This window comes from Ictidomys tridecemlineatus, chromosome 6 (assembly GCF_052094955.1).
Source record: "Ictidomys tridecemlineatus isolate mIctTri1 chromosome 6, mIctTri1.hap1, whole genome shotgun sequence".
NCBI classification, from domain to species: domain Eukaryota; kingdom Metazoa; phylum Chordata; class Mammalia; order Rodentia; family Sciuridae; genus Ictidomys; species Ictidomys tridecemlineatus.
Window position 1 is genome coordinate 65,926,530 of NC_135482.1, and position 16,380 is coordinate 65,942,909.

At 39.6% G+C, this 16,380-nt stretch overlaps 2 protein-coding genes across 2 annotated transcripts; one reads left to right on the forward strand and one right to left on the reverse strand.

Moving 5' to 3' along the window:
* The first annotated feature begins 300 nt into the window (after positions 1-300).
* Positions 301-2,286, forward strand: Lalba (lactalbumin alpha). Its single transcript, XM_005324881.3, has 4 exons — positions 301-441; positions 766-924; positions 1,399-1,474; positions 2,019-2,286. The coding sequence occupies exons 1-4, from the start codon at positions 309-311 to the stop codon at positions 2,077-2,079; spliced, it is 429 nt and encodes a 142-aa protein (XP_005324938.1). The 5' UTR covers positions 301-308; the 3' UTR covers positions 2,080-2,286.
* Positions 2,287-5,512: 3,226 nt separating this feature from the next.
* Positions 5,513-8,846, reverse strand: Or5bs1 (olfactory receptor family 5 subfamily BS member 1). The gene is made up of 2 exons (XM_005325107.1): positions 8,074-8,846; positions 5,513-5,675 (listed from the first exon to the last, which is right to left on the reverse strand). Exons 1-2 carry the CDS (start codon positions 8,844-8,846, stop codon positions 5,513-5,515), a joined length of 936 nt encoding a protein of 311 aa, XP_005325164.1.
* Between the last annotated feature and the right edge of the window lie 7,534 nt (positions 8,847-16,380).

Here is a 16,380-nt window from a genome sequence, read left to right on the forward strand (position 1 = left end):
CTAGAACTAACCTTACAAGAAACAAAGGGATAAGCACAGCCAAATAGGAAACAGGATCATGTTTGGAACTCTCTGTTGGCAGAGAACAATACTTGGTATTGACTCGATATTGGGGGAAGGGAAGGAAAAGGATAAAATTATGGAAGGAAGCTGGCAGGTTCAGTGTTTCTTGTCTTGGCATGACTAATCTCTCTTCATCCTCTTCCTGGATATAGGGCTCGGTGCCAGGGCTCCTGAGATTTTCTACATACATAAAAGGAGGTGAAGCTAAGTGGTGCCCCCATTTCAGGTTCTTGAGGGCAGCCAAAATGAAGTCCTTTGTCTCTCTGTTCTTGATGAGCATCTTGTTCCCTGCCATGCAGGCCAAGCTATATACAAAATGTGAGCTGTCCGAGGTTCTGAAAGACATGGATGGCTATGGAGGCATCACTCTGCCTGAATGTGAGTTCCCCATTTCCTTTCTTCATCCTATTTTTCATTTGTCTCTCCTCCATCCATTTTTTATCCTCTACTTTTGATTAATTAACTAAAATTTATTATATTCTTTATTATTTGTGTCTTCTTTTATTCAATTTGTTCTTCTATCCTTCTTTTCTCCCATTATCTGATCCTTTTAGGAACTCTCTTTCTCATCTAATCAGGATACCCTATGCTTTGCCATCTTTGGAGATTGGCTGGAAAGTCTTTTTTTTTCCCATCTGGAACAGGTCTTAATATGTTGATATTAAACATTTCTGTGATATCTCTTTCTCATATTTCCCTCAGGGGTCTGTATTATATTTCATAGCAGTGGTTATGATACACAAACCATAGTAAAAAACAATGACAGCACAGAATATGGACTCTTCCAAATCAGTAATAAATTTTGGTGTGGGAGTAGCCAGAATTCTCAGTCAAGGAACTTCTGTAACATCTCCTGTGACAGTGAGTAGCCTTTTACCCTGTTCCTCTGTTTTTCTGGAGCCTGCCCCTGGGATAACTTTGTTGGTGTTAACTATACCTTTGGCTTCACTGCCTTGGTTGGAATTCACAAAAACTGTGTGACTTAAAGTGATGATGATAAGTAAGAGATTGTTTGCATTTTTCATGACCATGAAGTCCCAAGATAGTCCAGGGGGTAGAAAATCTAAGCTGTCTGTGAGTTTTAAAGTCTTATATTCTGCATTCTCAGGGTATCAGTTAATGAAGTTGATGATTTCTCTAGAGATGTCCCAGGGAAGTGAAGGAAGTCCCTACCCATGGAGAGGCATTACTGTATTGGCCTTTTCATATACAAAGACAGACATAAGCCTTCAGTTCATAGAACAAGATCCACTGGATCCAAGGAAAAAAGGAACTCATTACCTTCCTGGGTAGTACTTCTCATCTCTCTCATTCTTTCCTTCCAATTCCTACCAGAGTTACTGAATGATGAGCTTACTGATGACAAAATGTGTGCCAAGAAGATCCTGGATCAAAAAGGAATTGACTACTGGTGAATCCCCATTCTATTTTTTGCCTCCTCTTCCCTTTTAGCCCATTGCCACTTTCTTCATTCCGGATCTCCTGGTCATTTAATCTAGAATATAGTCTCCTAAACAAAACTCATCTAACAGACTCAAGTTTCACTTTTTAAGCTTTCCTTTGCTCCACTTCTAATAGCTTTCCTAATAAGGGGTTTCCCTAGTGGAAGGTTGATACCCTGGCCTCCCTTTACCTGGCCTTGGACTTCTATTCCACTTTTTTAGTCCTATATCATAAATTAATCCCTGTTGTCATTGCACATTTTTCTAGTCTTACAGTTCTCTTGGGTTTAACAAATGAATCCTACCCACCAAGAAGGTATAGCACCCCTTGCTATCTGTCTAGGAAAGTCATTCTGTAATTTTCATGCATATTATTCTACCTCAGTATTCCTGAGGATGAAATTAAATGGAAATTTGAGCCAAGATATGGTCAGCTCAGTGATTATATATCTGGAGCTTTTTGGCTAAATGGAATTTTGAGCCAACTCACTTTGTCCCTTTCTTCATTGCCAGGTTGGCCCATAAACCACTCTGCTCTGATAATCTGGAACAGTGGAGCTGTAAGAAGTTGTGAGAATCTGCTGTCTTTGCCATGTTCCATCCTTTCTATGCTCCTGGAACCCCTCTTCCCTAATGCTACCTCAGTTCGCCTCTTTCTACCCTTCTGAAGCTGATTTGTTTCTGAGCCCTGGACCCTGTTGTGACACCACTGTACTCTTGAGGACTATTCTTCAGGGATGCCTGACTGGTGCACTGGACTTTGGATCCTTGCTTTGTTCCCCTGATGGCATGTTCACTACAGCAACAGATCCTGCCTCTGTCCTGAATAAAGGGCCTGATTTGGAATGCCTTGTTGTATTTTCTTCCTACAGGAAAAGGGAGAAAATAGGGTGAATGAGGGCATAGGTCGGAGCCAATTTCTATCTCTACTGAAGAAGTAGCCTTTATTTACCACAGAAATCGATACTTTCTGTACCAATTCAACAAAATTTAATTAGTCATATAATATTTCAAGGAACCACAGTAGGATTCTGAGTTGCTGTGTTTCATCTCTCTAATAGGAGAGACAAGATAAACATTATTAAATAGTTATAATATAAGAAATAATACGTTATAAACATCACAAGGGAGGTTAAAAGTGTGCCCTGGGTATAAGAGGAAAGAGCTTATATTTGGGGGAATGCAGGAAAAAGGGATCAAGAAAGGATTCATGGAAGGCATGGAATTTGAGCTGGTTTTGAAGTACAGGTGGGCTTTTGACAGATGGAGATTTTTGTGGAAAAAAGAATGTCAGGGGCTCTGAGATTCTGAAATGGATAGATTGAGGAGGTTGAGGGTTTTACTTATCTTTCAAGAAGAGTTGTGAAAGGAGCTTCCTCTCTAGAGATCAAAGTTATAATGGAGACCATTACGTGTGGAAGGCCATCCTCGCATGGGATTTGAGTTACCTCCCTGGCTGGGTGAGAGGTGCTTAGACACAGCGGTGTTAAAGCCTTCCCCACCCTTTCCCAGGTCTGAGGGCTTGTCTGTGCAGAGGCGTGCCTGGCCACTGGCCTGAAAACCCAATCATCTCTCCTGACCTTGGGATGCTGTCCGCCCTTATCCTTCATTGGATGAGATTTTCCCTGGAATTTTTTGTTCCCCAATAAAAGCCCACTCCCTGGCGTGTTCTCTCTCTCTCTCTCTCTCTCTCTCTCTCTCTCTCTCTCATCTCTCATCTCTCATCTCTCATCTCTCATCTCTCATCTCTCATCTCTCATCTCTCATCTCTCATCTCTCATCTCTCATCTCTCATCTCTCATCTCTCATCTCTCATCTCTTTTTGGATTGATCCTTCCATTTTTCTCCCTTGTACTTCATGCATTTTAAAGGGAATGTCTGTAGAACTTTATTTATCAGTTATGTTAATGATTATGGGATGTATGGAAGAAAAATCAGGAGATTTTTGTGCTACTCACCGATGGCCTTTCTGAGATCTCTTTCTGTTTTGACAATTCAGTATTCCAAACTACAATTCATTTTACCCCTTTTATGAATTAATAGGGAATAAGGATCACATCTTCTTTCCCTCCTCCTTGCCTTCCTAAGATGTCTTATGTTGCTCATTACACTTTTTCCACCCTAATGCCCTTTGGGGCTTTAGGCAATCAGATCATACTTTCTTTGTCTTAGAAGCCATCAGCTCCCAAATGAAGCCCTCTTGTTTAAGTAACCTGTAGTTCTATACAAGGGGTGGGGAGGCCATTCTCTCTATATCTAATGAAAACCAACTCTCAGGAAAAAATTTGATATTAGTCATATTATTTTAGTGACTGAGATTAAATGTTTTCCCAGGTCTTCAGGGTTTCAGGCCCTGCAATATGTTGTGGTTTGGATGTGAAGTATCCTCCAAAAGGCTATATGTTGGAAACATGATATTCAGTGTAGCAATGTTCAGAAGTGAAATGATTAATTAGCTTGTGAAAGCTGTAGGCTCATTAGTGGGTTAATCCATTTGAGGGATTAATAATTTGAATGGATGACTAGATGGCAACTGTAGGAAGGTGGGATGTGATTGGTCACTAGGGGTATACCCTTGAACTTTATATTGTCCCTAGCTTCTCTCTTATGCTCTCTGCTCCTCTCTTATGCTCTGCTGAGAAGCTTTCTCCCACCAGGATATTCTGCCTCACCTCAGGCTGAGAGAAACTGGACTCAAATGTTGGCCAATCATGAACTGAATCTCTGAAACTGTGAGCCCAAAATAAATTTTTCCTCCTCTAAGTTGTTCTTGTCAGTTATTTTGGTCACACAGTGGCAACAGACTGAATATGTGATGTATGTGAAGTGGCAGAGTTGGATGGACATTCGGCCCACTGAGTTCACACATGTACTTTTTACTTGTTGGTGGGCCATAGCTATTGCCTCAGAAGACTCCATCTCTGGAAACATGAGGGACCAAGTCCACCAAGTGGTTGGGGTAAGATTGCCACTAAAGCTGAGGTTGTGCCAGCCAGCCCCACAGTCCTGGCTCTATAAGTCAACTTTGTGTTACTACTCAGAATATCTGAAGCACCTCACTTACAAAGAGAAAAATTTTATTTAGCTCAAAATTTTGGAAGTTCAAAGTCCAAGATTGGGGGCTCCAATTGGTTTGGCCTCTGGTAAGGTCTGTGGATGACAGCACGTCATGGCAGGAGTAATGTAGGATCTATCTCATTCCCCCTTCTCTCTCATTCACCGCCCCCACCTCATTTATCTAACACAACTTATTAGGTGGCAGGATGCACTAGAAATTGCGGACACAGAGCTACTGGACAGAGGTTCTGCTCTCAGGACACTTATAATTTCAAGAGGGTTATTCACCTCCACCCATTTCCTAGGATCCTGCAAGAAAAAGGTCTCTTCAGATGAATCCATCACTCATTCCTTCATTTATTCCTTAAGTTGTCCACAAATAGCTATTAAGGATTTTCTAGGTTCTACCTTAGGTGCTACTTTTTCTTAGAAATGAAGGTAAGAAGACACATACTTACTTTGCTCTATTTCCTGCCACATTATTATGGATATGTAGTTCTTGCACAGGGATCTTTAGGGATGGGAATAGAAGGAGAGTCATATTTTCAATGCCAAGATGGGACTTTCCTAGAATGCAGTGGGATATTTGCTGGTGGCCTGATATATTGATTTTCACTTTGTGCATAGAGAAAGGTAAAGGAGGAAAGGGAAGGAGAAGAAGGGAAATGGTAGAGAGAACAATAAGTATGAGGAAAGATCAATAGCTGTCAAAAAGGTCAATGATGCCCCGAGGATTTTCTTGTGCAGTGAGTGGGCCCCCTTGGATGGTGTCACCTGCTCTGTTGTGGGGTTTCCTCATCTATCTTCATTAGGGCAGGGCCATAGAGGAAGAGAAGCTAAGTCTTCTGTTTTAGAAAATGATGATTGCTGAGATAACTCAGTGGTGACAGTTCTTCCTGCCTCCTCTTCCTCCCATAACTTTTTCTCCTGGTGAAGTAGGGGAGTCTGGGTTAGAAGGTCAGCCTGGACTTCCTGGCCAGTGTCCTCTTGAGAGCTGCCTTCACCTCCTTGTTCTTCAGGCTGTAGATGAGGGGGTTTAGCAGAGGGGTCACCACACTGTACTGCAAGGATAGTACTTGCTCCAGGGTTGAGCCAGATGCTGGAGTCATATACCTTGTAGGGAATTGCACAAAAGAGCAAACTCAGATCAGGACAATGGCCATAACACACTTGGCAGCAATGGTTCATCTCATCCCTTCCAATTCTTCAAAAAGAGTCTGCATAGGGGAGCCAGCTATTATTGGTGGTAGCACCTACAGATGACTGTTTGATCAATGAAGAGTCAGTCATTTGTTTTTGAGGGGATATACCAAGGATTGAACCCAGGGGCACTTGAACATTGAGCCACATCCCCAGCCCTATTTTGTATTTTATTTAGAGACAAGGTCTGAGCTGCTTAGTGCCTCACTGTTGTTGAAGCTGGTATTGAACTTGTGATCCTCTTGCATCAGCCTCCCAAGCTACTGGGAGAGTCAGTTATTTCTGAATTCAAATGCCTCTAAATATGGTGGATCCCAAACAGAAAGTTATTGGAGTTGCCCAAAAGGATAAAAAGTTCTGTAGCATATCAAGGACCACAGGTTAGAATAGAATAAAATAATTCCATGCACTTCCATAGGAATTATTCTCTTCAAAGCATGTTGCTTAATAGTTATGTTGATGAGATATGAGTTTTTCTTTTTTCCTTTATATGCACAAACACACTATGTTCTAACTTTGTGGTGACTATTCCTTGTAAAACTGTATGTTTAGTTCAAATGCTGCCATCATATCCAACACTTATGGCTCTGGGAATTACCCTCACAGTCATAGCATATTACTTTTATAATGCTAAGTGGAACAGACATTTATTCTTTTAGTTGCATTTTCTTTGGTTTGGAAAAGAAACCAAGACTGGTAAATGAAGTGGGAGATAAAAATATGTTAAGCAAAAGATATGATTACAACATTTTAATTTTGGGAGTACCCTGTTTAAGTATCACTAGGGCTATTTCCCAAAGAATCATGGCTACTATTTTTTTTAACTTAAAAAAATTTTTTTTAGTTGTCTATGGATCTTTATTTTTACTTACTTATATGAATTGAACCCAGTGCCTCACACATGTTAGGTAAGTGCTCTACCACTGAACTACAACCCCAGCCCTATGTTTTGGATTTTTTTTAGTGCTAATCTGTTTTGTTTTTTGTTATTTCAAAATAGTTATACATAATATTGGGGTCATTTTGATATAATTATATAAGCATGGAATATGATTTGTTCCAATTCAGTCCACAGTACTACTCCTTTCCTCGCTTCTTTCTTCCTCTACTCTACTGATTTTTCTTCTATGTATTTATCTATTTATATTTTTAAATTAAGACTTTATGGATACATAAAGGTGAAATTCACTGTGGTATATTTATATATGTACATAGAAAAGTTTGGCCAGATTCATGCCATTATTTATTGTTATTTTTCAATGGTAACATTATTACTGGAATAAATAGAGTATACCAAGAATGTTCCTTGTAGATTCTGGTATATATGGCTAAAAATGATATTCATTATACTCACTTTAAAAATTTTTCTAATTTATCCCTTCTAACATTTCTGTGAAGTTGGAAGGAGAAATCTTATTGTTCCTTTAAGGCATATGAAGAAACTGAGATCAAGGGAGATGAGATTTTGTCCTCAGGTTCAGGAGAACTCTCTTGAACTATTCCTTACCATCCATCTCCACCTTCTTACTTCTCTTCAAGTCACAGAGAGTGAGAAAAAAGTATTGAGGAATTTGTGAAAGTCCTTGTCCAGTTCCTTAGTAGAGAGAACAGACATTATTTACTCTGTCTCTTGGAGAAGGAAGACTTGTTTATGTTTGAGAGAAGCATGGTATGAAAGAACATGAAACTTGGTTCAACTGGCTCCATAACTAGCTCATTCTGGGACTATTTTGGGAAATTATCTGGTTACTTTACAAACTCAAGTTCTGTACCTGAAAATAGAGTTTAATAATATCTCTTGTGGTATGATGCATGCTAAAATTGAACTTGACCACGTGAAGAATTGGTGTATAGTAGGTGTCGAAAAAGAGTTATAACATAAACAAGCTTTGAAGATGACATCTTCCAGCAGGAAAGGAAGATGGTATCTGTTTCAAGGATGCTATGTTTTGTTTATTTATTTATTTATTTTTGTTTAGTCTGAATGAAAATCTACTAAAGGTTTTGTAATTTCCTTTCAATAACTCTCAAACCATAGGTTAATAGAAAAATATTTTTCTAAAATAGAAAAATATATAGTCTTTCTCTAAATTCATTTTTTTCAGAATAAACAATTGAGCCTCAGAAAGAAAATGGATTTTTTATAATCCACACAGCTAGTCCACAGCAGAGTCAGAACTAGAGCCCAAGCCTTCTGAATTCCTACATGATTCTTTTCCTGCCACATTGCAATGCTCTGTTCTATAGATCAAGGGCATATAGGGTGAGGAATAGGACGCATTTTACATTTAGGAAATATACTATGACATACCTGAATACTCCTGAGCCATAAAAGATGGTGACCACAAGGAAATGAGAAGAGCAGGTGGAAAAGATCTTGCTTCGACCCATGGCTGAGTTGATCCCTAGGGCTGTCATGATGATTTGGCTGTAGGAACCCAGAAGTAGGACAAGGGTGCCAAAGCCCAGGACTACCATGGTGGTCAGGATGGAGGCAATACTACTATAGGGGTCAGAACAGGCCAATAAGAGCACTGGGGGAAGCTCACAGGCAAAACTGTGGATGAGATTGGGGCCACAGAAGTGCTGCTGAGCTAGGAGGAGGGTGTTAATTAGGCTGGTACTTACTCCTATCACCCAGGATGCACCTACCAGGCCAGTACAAACTCTCCTGTTCATAGCCACTGCATACAACAATGGGTGGCATACAGCCTGGAACCGGTCATAGGCCATGACAGAAAGGAGGCAGGCCTCAGTGGCCCCAGAAAATATAACCAGGGAAATCTGGGTGAAACACTCAAGAAAGGACACTGTTTTCCACTTAGAAAGAAGATTCTCCAGCAGTTTAGGCACAATGACTGAGGAATAAAAAACATCCAGGAAGGAGAGGTGTCTTAGAAAGAAATACATGGGGGTTTGGAGATGGGAATCAGTATTGATCACAAGCAAAATAAGCAGGTTCACCATGAAGGTCAAGAGGTAAATCGCCAAGAACAGCACAAAGAGGGGTACCTGGATCTGAGGATTGTTGGATAGTCCCAGGAGAACAAACGCAGTGACTATGGTCCCATTGTTAACTTCCATGGAGGATTAAGGGTCCATTTAGAGGGATGAGAACTGAAAAGAATGCTCAAATGGGCTATAAGTCTCAGGCATTATAAACAAGGCTGCAGAGCTAACCTGGACAGATCGTGTAGTGGAGGCAGCCCTGCCATGCCAGACATTTTCAGCTCTTCCTAGCCCAGGGCAGTAATCTACTGGCCAAAGTGGAAAAGGTGGGGAGGAAAAGTGCGGAGAATCAGACCTAGAAAGGAAAGAGAAGGATGACTCCAAATGGATGAGAAAAAAAGGGAGGATAGACTCAAGGATACCTAGAAGGCCATTCTCTGGTTCCAAAGGGAACTGAGGTCAAACCATCTGCCTGACAGACCATGATGAATTTTTGAATAGTAGAGATGGTGTGACACCTGATTATGGTGCAAGTCCTTTCTCTGTTCCTGAAAACTTGCTCATGAGTAAGTCACTAAAGTTTTTCATTTGAAAAATTGTTCTGTAAAAACTAGATAGTTTCCAAAGTTCATTCCACTTTAGAAATTCTAAAGATGGGGAATGGTCTTCTTGGGTGTCACTGGTAAAAAAAAAAAGAAATCTCCTCTCCTCTTCTGTGCCAACTCAGGCAGAAATGACACAACATTGTGTTGGTTTCATAAAAGCCACACAGGAGGAAATCCTCCAAATGAAGGTAAGGGCTGTGTGCATAAGTTATTCCAAGGTCTTCTCATTCCATGATTCTGTGAATGTATGATGTCCTATTTTCACTGTAATACTGGGGCTTAACCTAAGAGTTAACAAAAATGGGACTATTCTCTGGATTGGTGCCAGGAACTATGAATAGAGCCAAATCAGACTTAGACCAAATTCTGTGCAGAGATCATGGCTCACTTAAGGGGGGAAAAACAGAAAAAAGAACACCTGGTAAATGAATAGTTACAAGATTTAGTCTAGACCAGATGAAGGTAAACTGTTCCCTTTATCTCACCTTGATGGATATAGTTATAAATGAGGATCTAATCTCTATTCATGACATGCACACTCACAAATTCCCATATTGAGTAGTTTGAGGAGAAGATGGATTTGAATGGAATTTTTCTTCACCTGGACTCTCTTGGCCAACAACAGTTGAACTTAGTGGAAGATACCTATATGGCATCCTTTCCAACATGGGAACAAAAGCTACAATTATGATGAGTGTTCTATGGGCTTCCCTTGACTTTGTTCTTCCTTTAGAGGATGTAGGGGAGGATCTTCTGAGAAAGGAACTATTCCCACAGTCTTTCTGTCCAAAGGGAAGAATTTTGACTCTGCCTTCTAAATAACAATGGCCAGAGGGACTTGATCTCAGCTGTAGACCTTGGAGAATGAGGGAGGTCCCTGGAGAGACCCTTAAGCAAGAGGCCCTGCTCTGATTCTGAATGAGTTCTCTAGGGTCAACTATTCTCCTTTGTATTACTCTCATTCCAGTGGGTTATATCATACAAGAGGGTTCTAGTGACCAATAATTTATTTTTTAGTTCTACTATAAGTTTTAAAGGTTTTTATTTTTTAACAGTACTATCAACTTAAACACTATTTGTGCTTAACCTACTCAAATATGAAGTTCGAGAAGTCAAAATCATTCTAGTTTTGTTAGAATGAAAGTTGCATTGCAGACTATTGTCATGATGGGTGACAAATCAAGGACAATCTTCTAAGATCTTTTTCAATTTCACTCTTTAGTCTTCTGTAGTTTTCATTTTCACCTCTTTTGATAGATTGATTCCCAAGATTTTATTTTTTTTTTGAGGTTAAAAGCTATTGTGAATGGGGTAGTTTTCTTAATTTCTCTTGCAGTGGCTTCACCACGGATGTATAGAAATACATTTGATTTATAATTGTATTGATTTTATATCCTGCTACTTTGATTAATTTGTTTAATCAAAGTAACAGGATATTAATTTGATTACTTTATTCTAGAAGTTTTCAGGTGGAATTTTTTGGATCTTCTAAATATAGAATCATGTCATAGTGATAGTTTGAGTTCTTCTTTTTCTATTCATATTCATTTAATTTCTTTCATCTGTCTAATTGCTCTGGCTAGAGTTTCCAGAACTATGTTGAATAGAAGTGGTGAAAGAGGGCATCCTGTCTTGTTCCAGTTTTTAGAGGAAATGTTTTCAATTTTTCTCCATTTAGAATGACATCGGCCTTAGGCTTAGCATAGATAGTATTTGCAATGTTGAGGTATGTTCCTAGTATCCCTGGTTTTCCTAGAGTTTTGAACATGAAGGGATGCTGTATTTTGTCAAATGTTTTTTTCTGCATCTATTGAGATGATCGATCACATGATTCTTGTCTTTAAGTCTATTGATGTGATGAATTATGTTTATTTGCCGCGTCCGGCTAACGGAAACCAAGTCCGGCGAGAGACGTTGAGGTTAAAAAATAAAAAAATCACAGGACACCAAGGTTCTTCATCCAGGAGGAGGCACGTGTGCACTTTATTGCCAAATTTGTCCTCCTTAAATATCTTTTGTAACAGCTGGGGAAATGACTCAAAGGCGAGGAGGGAAGAGTAATAACTGTGTCCTTGGGTTACCGTCATGTCCCCTTTCAGGAGGCTCGAACAGGTCAAGCTGTTCCGAGAGACACATATGCTCGAGGCAGATAAACTGGAAACTGCAAGCCTGTATCATGGCCTTGTGAGCTGGCCACATTGACATGCAGAACAAGGAATTGGGGGCTGGGCCCCGGGGGCCAGGGAAGGCCTGCTACCAGCATTTATTGATGTCTGTATGTTGAACCAACTTTGCATCTCTGGGATGAACTCCACTTGGATGTGGTGCACTATATTTTTAATATGTTTTTGTATGAGAGAATTTTATTGAGGATTTTTGCATCTATGTTTGTCAGGTATATTGGTCTGAAATTCTCTTTCCTTGATGTGTCTTTGTCTGGTTTTGGTATCAGGGTGATAATAGCCTCATAGAATGAGTTCGAAGGTTTCTCTCCTTTTCTATTTCATGGAATTATTTGAGGAGTATTTGTGTTAGTTCTTCTTTGAAGGTCTGTTAGAACTCAATTGAGAATCTGTCTGGTCCTGGGTTTTTCTTGGTTGGTAGGCTTTATTGGAGTATACATTTTCAAAATAGCTTCTAATTATTTTCTGTATTTCAGTAGTGTCTGTCATGAGGTTTCCTTTTTCATCACAAATTTTAGTAATTTGAGTTTTCTCTCTCTTTGTTAGTGTAGCTAAGGGTTTATCAATTTTATCTATTTTTTTCAATTTTAATATTTATTTTTGAGTTTTTGGCGGACACAACATCTTTGTTTGTATGTGGTGCTGAGGATTGAACCCGGGTCGCACGCATGCCAGGCGAGGGCGCAACTGCTTGAGCCACATCCCCAGCCCAATTTTATTTATTTTTTTCAAATAACAACCTTTTTATTTTGCCAATTTTTTGAATTGTTGCTTTTTTTTCAATTTCATTAATTTCAGCTCTGATTTTAATTATTTCCTATTTTCAACTGCTTTTGGGGTTGATTTGTTCTTCTTTTTCCAGGGCTTGAGAAGTAATGTTAGGTCATTTATTTGTTGACTTTTTATTCTTTTAATGAATGAGCTCAACGCAATGAAGTTTCCTCTTAGCCTTGCCTTCATGGTTTCTCAGAGAATTTGAAATGTTGAATTGGTGTTCTCATTTACCTCTAAGTATTTTTTTATTTTCTTCCTGATTTCTTCTGCTATCCATTCATCATTTAATAGCATGTTATTTAGTCTCCAGGTGTTGGAGTAACTTCTATTTTTAATTTTATTATTGATTTCTATTTTTATTCCATTATGATCTGATAGAATGCAGGATAGTATTTCTCTCTTTTTTTTGTATTTTTCTAAGAGTTTCTTTGTGGCATAAGATATGGTCTCCTTTAGAGAAGGATCCATGTGCTTCTGAGAAGAAAGTGTATCAGCTTCTTGATGGATGACATACTCTATATGTCTGTTAAATCTAAATTATTGATTGTATTATTTAATTTTATAGTTTTTTTGAAGATCTATCTAGTGGTGAGAGAGATTTGTTAAAGTCACCCAGTATTATTGTGTTGTGGTCTATTTGATTCTTGAAATTGAGAAGGGCTTTTTTTTTGGATGTACATAGATGCTTCATTGTTTGGGGTATATATATATATACACAATTGTTATGTCTTTTTGTGTGATGTCTTTTTGATGTGTGCCACTGCGCTTGGAAGTCTATGTCTTTTGATTATGTATTTAGGCCATTAACATTAGGGTTATTATTGAGATATGATTTGTATTCCTGGTCATTTTGGTTTATATTTAATTTTTAACTTGATTTAGTTTATTCTTTTATTGACTTTTCCTTTAGTGTAGTTCCTCCCTTTGCTGGTTTTCATTTTTTTAACATTTCCTCCTCATGGACTATTTTGCTGAGAATGTTCTGTGTGAAGGCTTTCTAGTTATGAATTCTTTTTGAACTTTTTTTTTTACCATAGAAGGTTTTTATTTCATCTTCAGATCTGAAGCTTAATTTTGCTGGATATAAAATTCTTGATTGACATCCATTTTCTTTCATAGCTTGATATATATTATTCCAGGACCTCCTAGTATTGAGGGTCTGGATTGAGAAATCATTTGAGATCAGAATTGGTTTCCCGCTATTCTTAATTTGATTTTTTTCTCTTGCAGGCTTTAAAATTCTATCCTTTTTCTGTATTTTCTGATATTATGTCATGGAAATGATTGTGCATTCCTTTGGTTTGTATTTCTATTCCTTTGTCTATCACATCAAATCTTATTTTTGGTCTTTTATTGTTATCCCATAATGCTTGGAAGTTCTGTTCAAGGCTGTGGTCAACTCTATTTTTAACTTTATTCTCAAAACTGTGTCCTTGTTATTGGATTGGCACTGGGGACAAGGACCAAGTTTTTGGCAACATGGTTAATCTACTTTCTTCTCTTTAGGGCCAAAGCTGCTTTACTTCTATCCCTGTCTGAGTCATGAGGCAGATGCTGTGCAAAGCTTTCTGCCCTTGCCTGGGTCATTGAGCAGGTTTAGGTATGACTTCCAGCACAGATCCCTGCCAGCTCATTCCCCTTGTTCATGGTGACAGAGATTGAGAGGGGCTTTCAGACTTTCAGTAGAAATTATTTCTGGTTGGATTCTTAAGAGTGCTGAGAGCCATAGCCAAGTAGGAATGATGCATGGCAATTTCCTTGTCAGCCTACCCAATGTTGCTTAGAGGGAGGACTCTCCATTGTGGAAATGGGCTTGCCTTGGGCCCAGGTCATTTGCAGTGACATTGCATGAATGTTTGAGAGTTTTGGTTTGAAAGGTGACCTTGCTCAGGGATTAGGGTGGCTTCAGGTTTAGGGTGGATCCTGCTGGATTAGGGTGGCTCCAGGTTTAGGGTGGATCCTGCTGGATTAGGGTGGCTCCAGGTTTAGGGTAAATCCTGCTGGGAATAGGGCGTATCCTGCTGCCTCAGGCGCCCGCTCCTTGAGCTCCCATTGAGTTTTCACGGGATTCAGAGGGTATTTGGTATGCAGAGCCCGGTGGAGGGAGTGTATTTTTCCAGAACCTGCATGTAGAGTGCCGGTGAGAGTTCGGGAATAGAGTTGCTGTTGGAATCTACAAGGCTTGTGTGGTGGCTTGGTTATTTTGTGCCCAGCCACACTGCGGCATTTGGCAGCCTGTACGGGGAACATCTGAAGCTTGGAGGTAAGTGAAATTGCTCGCCCCTGAGGGAGGGCGAGAGAATGGGTGACCATTTCAAAAAATGTTTTGATTTATTTTGTTTTTGTTTCAAGATGCCTATCCCTAGAACTTTTTCAGGCAAACTGGGAAAAATGGTTGGCTCAAGGTTTGAAGTTTGTCGGCCCTGTCGAAGAGAAAATTGATACAACGATTTTTTATTCCGTTTTTGTTTCATTCAGTTTCGGTCTTGTTTTGTGTTATCTTATTGGGTTGTGTTATCTTTATAGTAGATTAGAAATTAGTAAAAAACAAACAGAAAGAGTGTTAAGTAAATTGTTAGAGGTTCAGACCATGGAGAAAGACATTTTAGATCAAACAAAAGAGAAGGTTTCTCGAGCTAGTCAGAGGAAGAAAATTTAAAGGAAAAGGGGCTATTAGGAAAATACAATAGGAGGCTGCTACTAACTCTATTCTATCACCAGAGGGCGTAATTCAACCAACAGCTCCACCTATGGAGACAGCTGAGTGGCCCTCAACCCCCGTAGTTGATAAATGGGATCCTGAGACAGGACCTCAAAGATTAGCATGCCCTGTACTTGAGCAGGCAGGAGGGCAGTGAATTCACCATGCTTTAGATTTCAAAACAGTGAAGCAGTTAAAGGAGGCTGTAATAACCTATGGTCCCCAAGCACCCTTCACGGTAAGCATGGTCGAATCCTTTACCAACTTGGACATGATGCCAGCAGATTGGGCTAGCATGTGTAAATCTGTGCTAAATGGAGCACAATATTTGTTATGGAAGGTTGCCAATGAGGAATTTTGCACGGGGACAGCTAGGTGAAATGCAGCAGCCGGTTACCCTCAAAGAAATCTAGATATGTTGTTATGAAAAGAACCTTATGTGGGTCAACAGCAACAAATTGAATATGATTCTGCTATATATGCACAAATTGCTGCAGATGCAGTTAGGGCATGGAAGACTTTACAAGGACATGGAGATTTACAAGGTTAGCTATCTAAGGTAATACAGAGAGCTAATAAACCTTACACTGAATTTGTAGATAGGCTTATTCAAATAGCTGCCAGAATTTTTGGGGATACAGAACAAGCAATGCCATTAATAAAACAACTGGCTTATGACCAACTAAATTGTTGCTGCAGAGAGGTTATTAGACCATGGAAACATGAGGATTTAAACACATATATTAAATTATGTAGATACATTAATGAACAGGGGCAAATCTTGGCAACTGCAGTACAACAGGCTTTAGATGCCAGGCCAAAAACATGCTACAATTGTGAACAAACAGGACATTTTAAAAGGAATTTCCCCATAGGAAAAGGGTTTAACAAAACTAGGTATCAAAATAATAGAATACCGGGTATTTGCCCATGATGCCATAGAGGGAGACATTGGGCTTATGAATGCCATTCTCAAACCACCATAGAGGGTACTCCCTTATCAAAAAACAGACAAGGACCAGGTATTTATCCACAATATCGTGGAGAAAGGCATCAGGCTCCATTGCCAAAAAACAGACTAGGGAGCCCAATGCTCCGGGGCCCACAACCACAAATATACGGGGCAGTGGAGGAACCCAGCAACACCATCAGGGTAGTGCCCAGGACACATTGTCCATTAAATCCCTCATCAGACAAACCAGAGGGAGCTCAGGGTTGGACATCTGCGCCTCTGCCAGAGCAGTACTAACTCCAGAGATTGGAGTTCAAATCATTCCCACAGGAGTAAAAGGACCTCTTCCCCAAGGAACAGTAGGCTTATTATTGGGACGCAGTTCTTCTACACTAAAAGGACTTATGATAAGTCCTGGGGTAATTGATCCTGATTATGTAGGTGAAATAAAAAT

What these genes read in the sequence shown, in the direction of transcription:
- Lalba (XM_005324881.3), top strand. Translation starts at nt 309, where the DNA reads ATGAAGTCCTTTGTCTCTCTGTTCTTGATGAGCATCTTGTTCCCTGCC. An exon ending in AGGCATCACTCTGCCTGAAT is followed by an intron (nt 442 to 765) that starts GTGAGTTCCCCA and finishes TATTTCCCTCAG; the next exon opens with GGGTCTGTATTATATTTCAT. An exon ending in CTGTAACATCTCCTGTGACA is followed by an intron (nt 925 to 1,398) that starts GTGAGTAGCCTT and finishes AATTCCTACCAG; the next exon opens with AGTTACTGAATGATGAGCTT.
- Or5bs1 (XM_005325107.1), bottom strand. Translation starts at nt 8,846, where the DNA reads ATGGAAGTTAACAATGGGACCATAGTCACTGCGTTTGTTCTCCTGGGA. An exon ending in TATGGCTCAGGAGTATTCAG is followed by an intron (nt 5,676 to 8,073) that starts GTATGTCATAGT and finishes ATTCCCTACAAG; the next exon opens with GTATATGACTCCAGCATCTG.